The sequence below is a fragment of the Balaenoptera ricei genome, chromosome 9, assembly GCF_028023285.1.
Source record: "Balaenoptera ricei isolate mBalRic1 chromosome 9, mBalRic1.hap2, whole genome shotgun sequence".
Lineage (NCBI taxonomy): Eukaryota > Metazoa > Chordata > Mammalia > Artiodactyla > Balaenopteridae > Balaenoptera > Balaenoptera ricei.
The window spans coordinates 12,198,373-12,212,935 of NC_082647.1; the positions used below are offsets into that span (position 1 = coordinate 12,198,373).

The 14,563-nt window shown below is 54.3% G+C and overlaps 1 protein-coding gene across 4 annotated transcripts; it reads left to right on the forward strand.

Annotated features, from left to right (window-relative positions):
- Positions 1-573: 573 nt before the first annotated feature.
- LOC132371724 (transient receptor potential cation channel subfamily V member 6-like) lies at positions 574-14,540 on the forward strand. Of its 4 annotated transcripts, XM_059933185.1 has the most exons (15): positions 574-809; positions 7,892-7,989; positions 8,152-8,274; positions 8,650-8,787; positions 9,029-9,127; positions 9,274-9,449; positions 9,938-10,084; positions 10,196-10,408; positions 10,708-10,794; positions 10,895-10,971; positions 11,218-11,383; positions 11,747-11,813; positions 12,185-12,453; positions 13,501-13,607; positions 13,913-14,540. In XM_059933185.1, exons 1-15 carry the CDS (start codon positions 682-684, stop codon positions 14,367-14,369), a joined length of 2,352 nt encoding a protein of 783 aa, XP_059789168.1. In that variant the 5' UTR covers positions 574-681; the 3' UTR covers positions 14,370-14,540. The 4 variants fall into 4 exon arrangements, with proteins under 4 accessions (XP_059789168.1, XP_059789170.1, XP_059789171.1 ...); XM_059933187.1 differs by lacking the exons at positions 574-809; positions 7,892-7,989 and having other exon boundaries at positions 8,193-8,274; positions 8,655-8,787; XM_059933188.1 differs by lacking the exons at positions 574-809; positions 7,892-7,989; positions 8,152-8,274 and adding an exon at positions 8,310-8,329.
- Positions 14,541-14,563: the final 23 nt, after the last annotated feature.

Here is a 14,563-nt window from a genome sequence, read left to right on the forward strand (position 1 = left end):
TGTCTGGCCCTTTACAGGACAAGTTGGTGAGGGGAGTGAGAGTTTTCAGTATTTATGTCCCTATTCTGGGCCAGGCGAGAGATTAAGCAAAGCTACGTCTCCAGGACGGGAGGCCCAAGAGACCCTGTGGGGAAGGTGTGTTCACTGGGGACCACGGGCCCCTCAAACCCACTGCCCTGCCTGATTCCTCCCTTTCCTCCCTCACTGACTCGAGTCTCTCAGGCTAGACTGACCTGTCCAGGCCTATCTGTAAAAGGTCACTGGGTGTCCCAAAGTCCAAGGAGGCCTCTCCATTCTCTCAGAAGGCCTCCGCTCCCTGCACTGGCTGGGGGCAGGGGGAGTGACCCAGGTGGAGAGGGAGTTTACCCAGGTCCCTGACAGCAGGCAGACCTGCTGGCCTGTCTCTTTAAATCTCAGGTAATTTGGGAGGAGTGAGGGAGTGTCTGCTACTCCCAGGAGGAGCTCCTGCCGGAGAAGCCCCAGTGGCGGGAGTCCCAGCTCTGCCAAGTGTAACAAACTCGGAGGTCTCTGTGTCCCGCTGGTGCACCTGGGAGGCCCTAGACGGGACCTCTAGGGGAGAGGGCGGGCCGGCCCTAGGGGCTGCTGATGTGGCCCCAGGGCTGAGTCCAGGCGGGGTCTGGCCTTGGCCCCAGGCCCCCCAAGAAGCCGGCCCTACACTCCATGGGGTTGCCGCTGCCCAGGGAGAAGGGGCACATTCTCTGCCTGTGGAGAAAGTTCCGTAGGTGGTTCCAGAGACAGGAGTCATGGGCTCGGAGGCGAGATGATGAGTACCTGCTGCAGCAGAAGAGGTAAGCCTCAAGCTGCTCCCCCTGCACCCCAGGCTTGCCCCCCACCCCCTCCCCCTCCTCCCCAAGCCTTTTTCGGCACCTCTGTCTGGGCAGACTTCCTCCAGGCCTGACTCCTTGGGAGCATTTTGTCTCAGGGGTCTTGGCCTGTGGGGCTAGCTCCCCAGGACGCCAGGTGGAAGGGGAGGGGGCTGGCATGGGTGACACAGGTGTTTGCTATCTTTGAGATCCAATCAATGAGGGAAGCCTCTTGTGAGTACTTCCCGGAAGGCCAGGCACCTTGCTGGGCCTGGGAAGGCTTATGGCATCATAGACCTGCAGCCTGGAGGTGCTTTATATCTCTACCCCCTGGCCCTAGAACAGTCTCTTGGACAGAAACACATAGCACATATATGTACACATGTGGGAATGAATGAGTGAACGAATGGAGCAGAGAGGGAACTGCAGGCACTAGTAACCACAAAAGAAGACAGAATTTGCTAATCATCATTCCTGTGCATTTATTGCATCAGCCATTGACCCAGGCCCTTCTCTGGGTCAGACTCTTGAGGCAGGTAGAGGGGGGTTGGTATGGAGACAACAAAGCTGGAACCCAGCCCTAAAATTTATTACCCTCTGCTGGAGGGAGAGGGGCATGGGTAACGGGCCCAAATTCCAGATGTGCTTAGAACTCACTGTCAAATGCAGGTTGAGGAATTTGAGAGGCTCTAGAGTTTGAGCCCGAAGTCAATCTCACTTGTTGCTTCCAGCCCCTGGAAACTGCCTTAAACTCGTCTGATACTCCTCCCACCTCCATGGCAGCTTAGAGTTGGGAACCGGAGAGGAGGGGCAGGGAGAAAGCTTGAGGCCATGCCAGCGTGTGGTTTCTTCTGCAGAGTCTCTGTGATCTCCCCACCCAGGGGCTGGCAGGCTAGAAGGAAGTCCTCCTCTTGGGACTTTCCTGGGTCCCTAAGAAGGCAGATATTATGTCTATTCAAAGGGGAAGGTCCAAAGTGTTTGTGTCTGAGGGTCCTTCTCCATCTCCAAGCGCAGGGGTCTGCCTGAGCTGACGGGGAGGCTGGGGGCTGTCTGGAGGCCCTGCGGTTTTCCTTCTTTTGCTCAAGGATTCAGCGCTGGAGATGTGCTCCTTTTTTGAGTTTTGGCTTCCCAGCTCTCACACCAGCTGCCCACCTCTCTCCCCCCAGGCCTGGGAGAGTGGGGGCTGAGCACATGTTTGGCCGATGACATCTTGAGGCAACAGTATGGTATTGTTGTCGGAGACCGGGCCATCACTGGTTCCATTCATCCCTTTCCCACTCTCGGGACCCCGGGGCCTGGGGGAGCCAGGCGGGAGCCCAGAAAGGCCTGGGGGCTTGGAAGTGGTGGCAGAGGCTCCCTGTGTGCCTATGTGTGGCAAAGACAGAGTGAAGGACCCGGGCTGGAGCCCGCGGCTGCTTTCCCTTGTCTTTTCTGCCCCTGTTCCTTAGGAACTTCTGGTGGGCTTTCCTCTGGCAGGCCTGGGCTAGGAAGGCCTGATGTCACCACTTGGAGGGATTCTCCCCCCTTCCTGATCTCCCCTGTCTGATTCCACAGTTTTTTGACCCCCCTCTTCCCGGACACCAGGATCCTGGGATATTGATTCCCCTCTGGGTGGATACTCCCCAGAAGGACCTGAAAGTGCCGGGAAGGGGAGTGTCCAAGGCTGTGCCATCACCCAGCTTAAGGAAAGATTTGTGGGCAGCTAGACACACATGAGCTGACCATGTGAGTGAGGAGAGCATGGCCAGGTGAGAAGGGCCTGTTACCATCCCCCCACCCCCTGGGAATGAGGCAGACCCAGAGTGAGCAGAGGGGGGCCCTGGGTGGGGTTGGGGGTGGAGCACGGTCCAGCGAGAAGGGAGCCATTCAGGTCTCTCCAGGAATACGGGGAACCCAGCATTCCTCTTCCTCTGGTAGACTCTTCTTGGGTCTTTGTCGCCGCTCCCTCTGCTTAAATGGATATTGTTGGGATCCAAGTTGAACCGTCACTTTCTCTCATTTCCTCTGCATCATCTCTCTCAGCTTTGCATCGTCTTATTCCCTGAGACGCAATGTACTAGACATGGAGTGTAAAACTCTCAGCTAGGTTTGCAGAAATGAGCATGACACATTCTCTGCCCTCAAGAAGCTCACGTTCTCACGGGCAAAACGCACCAGTAGGTATCGACTTGGGTTAAAAGTGAGCTTAGCGAGTGTTCTAAGAAGGCTGTGAACGAGCATCATGGGGCCCTTGAGGAGGGCAGTGCAGGCTCTGATTTTGGTTGGTGTGGGGTGTGCCGAGCAGCTTGCAGGGTCTGTCTGCCTAACCTGAGCCTCCCCCGACCCCCTCGCTGGCATGGTCGCCCTCCCACTAGTTGGCAAAAGGCAGGGAACACTGGGGGTTCTTTTCTGTTTAGATAGATCCCTGTATTAATATCTGTGAACTGGCGTGTCTGTCAAGAGTAAGTGCTGGGACCCTGCAGCACATTAGGACTCTCTGCCTCAGCAATGCTCCCTGCAGGAGCGTGCATCTACCACGTGCAGGATGCGGTTTTGGCAACTAGAGAGGCGGCCGAATCTGGAATTAGCCACTTTTCGGAGCTTTGGCTTCTTCATCCCATTGCCCAGAACCTGAGCTGGAGGGAGGTCGCCCCAAGTGGCCAGGGCACGCCTCCTCCCCACTCAGGGCTGCTCCTGGCGTCACCTGTGGTCACTGCACCAGCTGCTCTCCCCAACCTCCCCCCCACCGCCAGAAAAATTGGGAAGAGCCATAAAACTAGAAGAACCACATAATTGAGCGGAGCGAGCCTGAGGCTAGGTTCTTGGCCAAGCATTCTGCCTTAAACTCTGTCTGATCTTCTGGCAAGGCTTTGGCTTGGCTGCCTCGGTTTCCTTTGCGGAAAAATGAGAGAATGATTCAGCCTGTGTCACGGGGCTGTAAAGGGCAAACGTGGTAATACGTGAGATGCTGCTTTGGAAGCTAAAAAGCACGTTTAACCCATGGGACTGTTGTGATTAAAAAGGACGTAAGGAAAGTCAAAAGGCAAGTCCCAGTGACAAGGGGCTGTGAGCTTCCTCCTATCAGAGCTGGATCCACCCAGGGAACCAGACTCAGGGCTTCTAGATGGTGTGGCCCTCCCCTGCCCAGTTGGCACACTCCTCCGGGAGGGGCTCCTGGAGAAACCAGTGGGACCCACACATGTGGATCCAGTCCCCTGTACCTCCTCTGACCCCTCTTCAGATCCTGATTAACACAGAGAATAGGGACAGAGAAATGGCCATTGGGAGTCCCAGCGCTGCCTCTGACTTGTTTGGACAAATCACCTCGGGACTTCAGGCTTCTTTCTCCATCTATTACATGAACAGAGTAGACTAGGTTTCTAGGGACTTTCTAGCTCTAAAATTCAGATTTGAATTCTTCTCTAGACACTCTTGATCCTGCCTTGTTTCCCAGCAACCAAATATAAAACTTCATTCGTGCATACGGCACCCACATGTGCAGGTCCACACGTGAGTGCACACACAGACGTGTACATATCCACAAGAATGGAGGCAGAGAGGACGGGCTGAGGGGACAGGGAGAGAAGGCGAGTGACAGATCCTTGGGGCCCAGAGGGAGCCCTGAGGGAAGATCAATGATTTATTTACGCTATAGAAAGTGTGCTATAGTAGCATTTCTACCAGTCCATTATTGAACCATACCGTTCAATTTTATAATTGTCAAGCAAAATAAGACATTCTAAATTCCAGAAACACCTTTCATATCGTTATAATTTCAGATCTGGTCTCTAATTTCTTTTATTAAGTCTTTTATTAAATACTTAATCAGTGGGTGCTTGAAAGGCGTCACCTTTTTTTTCTTAGTTGAGTATTTAATGATTTGTAAGAAAACACACAGAGGGAATTTCTTACTCTATTTAATGTGAAAAATAACTTTCCTAAAAAGATTATGAATAATTATACCTCAAGGTCAGGGTTTCTCTACCTTGGCACTTTTGACATGTTGGGCAGACAATTCTCTGTTACGGGAGGCTGCCTTGTGTAAGAAGCTTAGCACCATCCCTGCCCTCTGCCCGCTAGATGCCAGTAGCACCCCTTCCTGCAGTCATGACAACCAAAACTGTCTCCAGACCTTGCCAAATTCCTTGGGAGGCGGCAGGGGATCACCGCTGGTTAAGGACCACTGCTCTAAATCACTGTTTGTAAGTAAGAGATTCTGGTAGTAATGTTAAGTATTCTACTAAATAAAGTGAAACTCTCCCCTGGGAGGGAGTGAGTATAATTTAACCATTAAAATCAGAAGACATTTTGGCAATATCGTCTCTTCTTCCTGCCGTAGGGAGGTGTCTGGTGAAGATGTGTAGATTTTGCTGCAGATCTAAACGTCTGTGCTGGGTTGCTTTGGAAGAAACTAATTTCCCAGGCACAAGAATCTTTGGATGGGTCTGATCTTGTGCCTTTTTTATAGGGCACAAGGGTAGGCAGGTGGTTGGAGGGGGGCGGGATCTGCCTTATTGCCAAGAATGCGAGCAAGGGCTTTCTCGGCTGCCCCCTTGTGGCCCTGTGATGCTATTGCAAATCATGCCTCTGCCTGCTTCGCTGGGAACCATTCAGACACTGCCCTCCGTTTTTGCTGGATTCTGGAGTCTGCCACCCAAAGAAGGCCAGGTCTCCATAAACCTGATTGGGGCTTCCAGATAAAATACAAGACAGAGTTGAATTTGAATTTCAGATAACAAATAAGTTGTTAGTATAAGTGTGTCCCCCATATTGCATGAGACATACTTATATTAAAAACTTATTTTCTGTGTATCTAAAATTCACCTCTAACTGAGCATCCTCATGTTTTTATTTGGTAAATCTGGCAAGCCCCATTCAAACAGTAGCTCCCTGCCCTTCCCAGGCCAGAAGGGCAGTCATCAGAGGCCAGAAACAGAACACATATGAACTGGAGGTTTGTGAGAGACATTAATGGGCATCAGAGATGTGTCAGAACCAAGAGGGACATCTTTGGGGCTGCCACTGACTAGCCTCCCCCCTCATGTCTTAGGAAGCAGGGAGGAGACTCTGCACTTGGGTCAGAAGCCCCCTTGGACTTATTTCTAGCTTTGCCATTAAACTTTAGTCAAAATGGGGCACAAAACTAGAAGCTGATTGGAGGGGGGCAGAGAAAATTTACAAAGATGAGAAAGTGGCTGATCTCTGACCTCAAGGGTCCCTAGTGTAGAGGAAGAGACAGATGCTAATCACAGAACACAGTGAAAATGCTAAAATGAAAGTAAGGCCAGAGGAGAGGGTGGAAAACTTCCTGCTCTGTGTGTGTGTGTGTGTGTGTGTGTGTGTGTGTGTGTTGGGGAATACTGCTTGCTTTACAACATCTATAAAGGGGGGCTTTGGATAAATTGTTGGGAAAGGTAGTGGTGATGGTGGAGGGGGTGGGGGGTGGTGGAAGGTGTAACAAACTTGTTTTGCAGCTGTGTGCGCATACCAAGCATACTATTTTTTACTTAGATTATACGTTTGCCTAAGATTGGCTTAGGGGGTGGCCTGATGGAGATAATAAGGAAGGGCAGTAAAGCCAAACCACCTTCTGGCATTGCTACAATTCACTCCTTCTACAGATGGTGGCAGTGAGTGTCTGCCATACGCTGGGCATATTCCCAGGCCTCGCGAGCACAGAATAGAGAGCGAATAGGGCGGGGTGGGGGAATAGAGTCCAGGTGGAAGGAGAGTTGAGTTATAGCCCAGGAATGGGGAGGATGGTGTGCCCTGGGGTGGTGAGGCTGAAATGCTGGGTGTAGGGCCAACGAGAGGAAGAGAGCATGGAAAAGGAGTTGCACAAAGGCTGTAGAGGATTTTTGAGTTTCTTCTCCTGGGTGTTTAAGGACCCATCAGACTTTTGTGAACTGTGGTTGCATTTGCCGTTTAGAGAGAGTATCTTGGCAGCCTCCAGAAGAATGGATTGGGGTAAACAGGGTGTAGGGAAAGAGAATATTTTGCTAATCCTGGCCTAGAGAATGAGGACGTGGATTAATGAACATAAGCAGGAATGAGGGGGCAGGGGCTGAACGGAGAGAGATGTTGAACTGACAGGTGGCCGCCTCCGTGGCCTGATGCGGGGAGCTGGGGCCAGCATTCAGGGAGATGCACGTGTCGTGCTCTTTCCTCCTGTCCTGAGCACCCACTCACCCCCAGCTCCTGGAGTCGATTTCCTGCTACTATGGGTTCTTCGGTGTATGAGCTCCTGTTCACATAACTGGCCATCTATGGATAAATAGTGTTATTTCATTCACTCCCATAGAAAGACCAAGTGGTTCTGGGCCAGGAGAGAAAATTAAATAAAAGGGACCCCATGTATCTTAGTTGGGGTAAGTTTTGCTATTACAAAAGGTTTTTTAGTTCATTGTAGGTGTAAAACTGGAAAGCCAAAGAAGATGATTCTTTGCCTAAAACAAGTGAGAAGCAGATAGGAAGTAGGGAGAGACTATAATCTGATGTAGGGGCCAGAAGGAAAAAAAGGACCCACGGTTGCTTTTTGATTGACCCCCAAATATGCTGTTGTAGGAAGGAAAGTGGCAGAATGAAAGGGCTTTGCTGAGGTCTAAAAAGGGGAGCGTGACACAACAGGAGGAAAAGCTGCCAGCCTCCACATGTCGGCCTCCTCCACAAATATGAGGAAGGAATTCTTGTACCCTTAGCCCGTGAAAACAAAGCTTATCTTGGAGAGTAATCTCAAGACTTTGAGTGAAGCTAAAACAGGGTTCCTCCAGAGGTCAGTAGGTCAGGAGGTGAATGAGCATTTTAACTGAAACTCCTCCCTCTATACCCCAGGTGCACAGATCACACACACACACACCCTGGTCACAGCACCCAGGGGAAAGGAAAGCAGTTCCTGACATTCTCCCACACAAGCTAACAGGGGAAAAAGTTGCTTTGGGTTAACTAAGGGGTCAGAGAAAGAGAGATCAGGCAGCGCTTTCCCCCCCACAACGGCCCCACCTCTCTGGATGAAGACCCTTGGAATTCGTTGCCACTGAGGGGTATGATAGACCTTGCTCCACAAGCGGACGTGCTCCCCTCCCTTGTAGGATCTGGGAGTCTCCTCTCCTCACAGCTGCCAAAGAGAACGATGTCCAGGCTCTCAGCAAGCTGCTCAAGTATGAAGCCTGCGATGTCCACCAGAAAGGTAAGGAGCATCTGCTCCCGGGTCAGCCCTGTGCACACGGCTCCCCCTCCCCCAGCCTCCTGCCAGTATAGCCCCAGGACCTTCTGCTGTGGGCCCCCAAACCTCTCCGGTCCCCATTCCCCTGCTCCAGCAAAGCCACGTGACTCTTTCTGTCGATGTCAGGAGCCCTGGGGGAGACGGCACTGCACGTGGCGGCCCTCTATGACAACCTGGAGGCTGCCATCGCACTGATGGAGGCTGTCCCGGAGCTGGTCAACGAGCCCATTACCTCTGAGCTGTATGAAGGTGAGAGGCCAAGGGGCTCGGGATGGAGGGAGGAGCGACCAGCTCAATGTTTCAGGTCAGTCTTGGTGGCGGATAATTTGGGGAAACCAAGAGGGAATGCGAGCCCCCCTCCCCTTTATCCCCCTCTTCATGTCCCTTCTTCCTCAGCCTCCTCAGTGCAGCTCATTCGAGCACCAACCCCTGAGATGGAAAGGCCTAGAGTGGGAAGAGGCAGGCAGCAGCTGGATCCCCTGGGAACCCTGCCAGGCCCAGCAAACCCCCGCCCCATCCTCCCCGCGAAAGGCTGCCCTGGTGAAGAGGACCCTGTGGAGATATGGGAGGGACCCCCTGCAGGATCCTGGTGACAGACCCCATGACAAGAGCTCTCTTGTCCAGGTCAGACGGCACTGCACATGGCCGTCATGAACCAGAACGTGAACTTGGTGAAAGCCCTGCTCGCCCATGGGGCCAACGTGTCTGCAAGAGTTACAGGCTCCAATTTCTGCCCCGGTCCTCACAATCTCATCTCCTTTGGTGAGAGCCAGGGCCAGGGCTGGGAGGACGCGGAGGGGCCAAGAGCAGAGGGAGGGCAGCCTGACGAGGCTCCATGCCTGCGGAAGCTGGGGGGGGGGGGGGGTCCGCCCTCTGCACCGTCCCGCCTCTGACAAGTGTCCCCAGGCCCAGAGCTGAGAGGTGGGGAGGGAGAGGCAGTCCCCTGGAGAGACCGCCCATCCCAGCCTGCACTCTCAAGCCGCGGGGCCCTCTGCATCCCCAGGGGAGCACCCTTTGTCCTTTGCGGCGTGCGTGGGCAGCGAGGAGATCGTGAGGCTGCTCATTGAGCACGGCGCTGACATCCGGGCCCAGGACTCCCTGGGTGAGAGCCGGGCTGGAGGGGGAGCTGGGTTGCTCAGGAGGGGCCGGGACAGCCCTCAGGTCCACCCGGGGTGTGGGGGGGGGGGGTCATGGGGAGCATCAGGGACTCGTCCCCGTGGCCGCGTGACAGCCCGCGTCCTCCCCCAGGAAACACCGTGCTGCACATCCTCGTCCTGCAGCCCAACAAAACCTTCGCCTGCCAGATGTACAACCTGCTGCTGTCCTACGACGGGCGTGGGGACCACCTGCAGTCCCTGGACCTCGTGCCCAATCACCAGGGCCTCACCCCCTTCAAGCTGGCTGGAGTGGAGGGCAACACCACGGTGAGGGACCCTCCCCCAATCCCACCGTGTCCTTCTCCTGACCTTCATCTTACGTTTCTGGCCCTTTGAGGAAATAGATGTCACCAGCTATCCCCGATGCTGAGGCCCGTTTTCAGCTTCAATTGGAATTTCTCTTGCAGTCCCTGCCTCTCTTTCTTGCCCACTTTCTCTCCCTTGAGTTGTTGGGGACTTACAGGGTCTAGATCCCACCCTGGAGTGGTTTGAAATGCCCACGTCCTCCTGTCCTTTCAGCCCACAAGCAGCAGCCCTGCATCCTCTCACCTCCCGTTTCCAAGCTCTAGAGGGAGTTACGGGGGAAGAGGATGGCATGAAGATGGGTTCTTTTGCTTGCAAGGCTGTGGTCCCTGAGTGAACAGCGAGCACCCTTTCGGGGGTGCTGTGCTCTGGGCAAGCTTCCCAGCCACACCCTGTAACAGTCCCCTCTGCTTGCTCCGCCTCACTCACCTGCCCTCCGCCCCCAACCTTAGATGTTCCAAAACCTGATGCAAAAGCGGAAGCACATCCAGTGGATAGACGGGCCGCTGACCTCCACTCTGTACGACCTCACGGAGATCGACGACTCAGGGGGGCAGCAATCCCTGCTGGAGCTTACCGTCACCTCCAAGAAGCGGGAGGTACGCGGTACGGGGAGGGGGCAGGAGGGGGTGTGGCCTTCAGGGGAGGGGGCAACGGGGGACGGGAGTCGGGGTCTCTGAGCTGCTTGCTCTCTTCTTGTTCTGCTGCAGGCTCGCCAGATCCTGGACCAGACGCCAGTGAAGGAGCTGGTGAACCTCAAGTGGAAGAGATATGGGTGGCCATACTTCTGTATGCTGGCTGCCATATACCTGCTGTACATGGTCTGCTTTACCACGTGCTGTGTCTACCGCCCCCTCAATCCCAGGACCGACAACCAAACTGGCCCCCGGGACAACACCCTCCTACAGCAGAAGCTACTTCAGGTGACACCCTAGGAGCAGCAGAGCTTCAGGCGGGATCCAGCTCCCTGCCCTTTCTTAGACGTGTGTCACGTTCCCGTCTTACCACCCACATTTCTCCCTCACTTAAGTCTCAAATACATAGGCACAAATTCAAAATACATGCACACAGAAACACACCGATGCTCTAAGAGCAGAGTTTGAGAGCGCCAAACAGGTTAAAAAGAATCTGACTGGTTTGTGACCCTAGACAAGAGACGCTGACTTGTACCCAGGGGCAGGCAGGGAAGCCCCGAGTCCTCTGACCATGTCTCTCCCCTCAGGAGGCCTATGTGACCCCCGAGGATCACCTCCGACTGGTGGGGGAGCTGGTGTCCGTCTTTGGAGCTGTGATCATTCTGCTCATAGAGGTGTGGTGTGGTCGGGATCCGGAGATGAGGCTGTCTGCCGCGGGGATCCAGCCCGAGCCTCAGTCTACAGGGCCTTTGTGTCTTCCTGGCCTCTCTCCAGATTCCAGACATCTTCCGCGTGGGGGTCACTCGCTTCTTTGGACAGACCATCCTTGGAGGACCGTTCCACGTCCTCTTGTAAGCCTCCTTCCTCTCACCCCCGTCCCTTTCCTCACCAAGGCTCCAGTTTTACTCCCCGGATCCCTGACCTCTGGAGAACCCCAGTTCCAGAGGCCCCTCTCTGATGTGTGTGTGACCCTGTGTGTCGAGCTTACGGAGGTTGAACCTGAGTGTGTGGGCACCATTGCCATCACCCCCTTGCTCTTGGATCCCCAGGATCATCCCAGTCTCCCTCTCATCACCCCCTCCCTGCTCTCCCACCAGCATCACCTATGCCTGCATGGTGCTGGTGACCATGGTGATGAGGCTCACCAACACCAACGGGGAGGTGGTGCCCATGTCCTTCGCCCTGGTGCTGGGCTGGTGCAACGTCATGTACTTTGCGCGAGGATTCCAGATGCTGGGCCCCTTCACCGTCATGATCCAGAAGGTCCGTGCCGCCTCCCAAGCTTTCTAGAGAAAGGTCCTAGAGCAGGGGCTGCAAATATTTCTGTAAAGGGCCAGATTAACAGAGGTCTCAGGCTTGGAGAGCCACATATAGTCTGTTTGATTTTCTTCTTTTTTTCTCTTCCTCCTTTTAAATTTTTTTCAATCCTTTAAACATATAAAATTCTTGTTCAAGGGCCAACCGAAACTGACCAAGTGGATTTGGCCAGCAGGCCAGTTTGCCAACCCTATGCGAGAGGGGTGGAGCTGTTAAGACTTCTCAGGGTTAGACCTCTTAGAGGCTGGAAGGGGCATTTGCTCAAGGGATTGATGTGGAGCTGTCCTCCCTTCCCTCCCCTCCGTCTAGATGATTTTTGGCGATCTGATGAGATTCTGCTGGCTGATGGCTGTGGTCATCCTGGGCTTTGCCTCAGGTACATCATCTGAGATGGGGGCCCTGGGCTGGAGGACAGCCCCGCCCTGGGCTAGACAGACAGCACAGAATACCTCTGGATAAAATTGGCGGGGGTGGGGGTGGAGAAGGTGGGAAGGTAGGCAGAGGTAAGAGGAGGCCGTAGGATCTAAGGACGGGCTGTCCCTCGGGAGTGTTAGGGGGCGGTGGCTCTTGGGATCAGGAGGGTGAGCCATATGGAAACTTAGGGAATGAAAGAACCCAAAGTGCAGAGTGAGACAGGGCTGGGCTGGTGACATTGGAGAGGAAGGAAAACAGCACTGAAATGGGCAGCAAAGAGCTGGCTATGGTTTATTCACATGTAACTAACTCTCACCCCCTGGGGCGGAGCAGCCTTCTTTATCATCTTCCAGACAGAGGACCCTAACGAGCTGGGCCATTTCTACAATTACCCCATGGCGCTGTTCAGCACCTTCGAGCTGTTCCTCACCATCATCGATGGCCCTGCCAGCTACAGCGTGGACCTGCCCTTCATGTACAGCGTCACCTATGCTGCCTTCGCCGTCATCGCCGCTCTGCTCATGCTCAACCTCCTCATCGCTATGATGGGTGACACGCACTGGCGTGTAGCCCACGAGCGGGATGAGATCTGGAGGGCCCAGGTGAGCCCCCTGGTGGCGGGGAGCGTTCGTGCAAGTCATTCCCTTCCTGCCAAGGGCGGGGCCAAACTCAGAGGCCGGATATTTTTGTCCCTACCATAGGTTTGGACGGTTAGCGCACAGTACAAAAGGTTATGCAAAGTGTACAGAACTGGATTAGCAATACAACTGAGCAGTACTGGAATAGCTGGAAAGAATTCCTCACAGTTTTCTCAAAAAGTCAAATCTGTCTTTTCTAGAATAATCAACAAGAAATGACGCTTAGTAGTGGCTACCACAGCCTTCAGTAAATTTTGTTGTTACTGAATAAAAAAGCTGCTGGAGTATCACATCTTTCTGGCAATATTTAAGCCTTCAAAATTTGACCCAGAAAAATTGGACCTGTTAAAAATAATGCCACACAAACTCCCTATACAGCAGAAACTATCTTCAGTCAGATAATTGTGATGGGGACAAAAGAACGAATTGGATCACATCATCATTTAAAAATACAAAATAATTTATCTCAACAAAAATAATTTCAGCAAAATAAATGGAAATCCCTCAAATTGGATGGCATCTAACTGTGTTGTGTAGAAAATGGAGTTAAAAAAACCCCCTAATCTGGCTAAACAGGGTTTGCTGATGAAAATATTTTCTTCCCTGCGAATGTATTGATGATATGAGATTTCTCTGCAGGACGTCTGTGTTTCTAAGTGGCCTTTACATCTGTAGGGTCAAAATATTCTGTAGCCCTGCGGACCCTTTCTCTTTGCTCCGCCCTCCTTCCTGTCTCCTTGGGGCAAGGTCTCCCCACCTGCTGCAGGACCAGCCTGGCCTGGATGTCAGGTCACGGGTGAAGTGCTGTAAGGCTCAAGGCCCATCCACTGTGTCCCGCAGAAGAGGGCTGACAAAGCTGACGCTGCCCTCCCCAGCCCAGGGGTGTTGTCACCTCTGGGAAACCATGAGTTTCCCAGATGTTGCTCAACTGTTGTCCCTCTGCCTGGCGTCCTCTCCTCTCCTGGTCCGCACCCAGCCTCTGATTTCATCCTCTTCTGTCCCCACACGCAGGTCGTGGCCACCACAGTGATGCTGGAAAAGAAGCTGCCTCGCTGCCTGTGGCCTCGCTCCGGGATCTGCGGGCGCAAGTTCGGGCTGGGGGACCGTTGGTTCCTGCGGTGAGTGACAGCGGGGGCTGGCGCCCCTCTGATCAACCTCCTGCCCCCAGGGGCCCTGTGCAGGCCTGTGTGCTCCCTAGGCGTCAGGCCTCGCTGGGAGAAGGGGGCCTGCTAGGTTCCTGGGCCCTGAAAGCATCCCCAGAGCTGCTGGACTCGGCTCTGTGCTGCTTCCCGAGGCCTGCCAGCCCCTGTGCCCACTCGGGCTGCGGACAAGGGAAAAGGGCACCAACAGTAGGGTTGGGCGGGGCCAGGAGACAAGGGCTGGTCCAGGGTCAGCCTTTCCATCAACTCCTCCTTCCCCCCAGGGTGGAAGACAGACGGGATCTCAACCGGCAGCGCGTCCGGTGCTACGCGCAGGCCTTCTGCAACCCAGGCTCCGAAGATGACATGGAAGGACGGTGGCTGGGCGGCCCCTTCGGCCCCCACCTGTCCCTTCCTGCCCCCTCGGTGTCTCGAAGTACTTCCCGCGGCAGCATGAATTGGGGGAGGCTGCGGGAAGCGACCCGGAGGAGAGAGCGGAGGGGGACGGTGAACAGGGGCTCTGGAGGACGGGGAGGGTTGGGAGTACCAGATCTGAGTGCCTCCGCCCACCTTGGTGCCCGGCAGCATCAAGAAACAAAGCCTAGACCTCTCATCGGCCAGGTCCAGAGGGTAGAACACAATAAAGGGAAACCAAGGAGCAGGCCCACGCCTCACGGTAAGCACAGGGCCCAGCGCGAAGAAGGACCCAGCTTCACCCACCCTGGCGGCTGCAGTGTCTGAGCAAAGCACTTTAAGAAAGGCTTGCTGCCTCGGGCACCGGTCTCCACCCCGGTGTCACAGCTGCAGACGGCGGAGGAGGCTGGGGAAAGGTGTAATGAGGGGATGGGTACCGCCTCGGGGGGGAAGACACCTCCTACCTTCCAATAAAGTCCTTCCTGCTCTCCTTGCGCATCCTTCTCTGCAGTGTGGTCTTC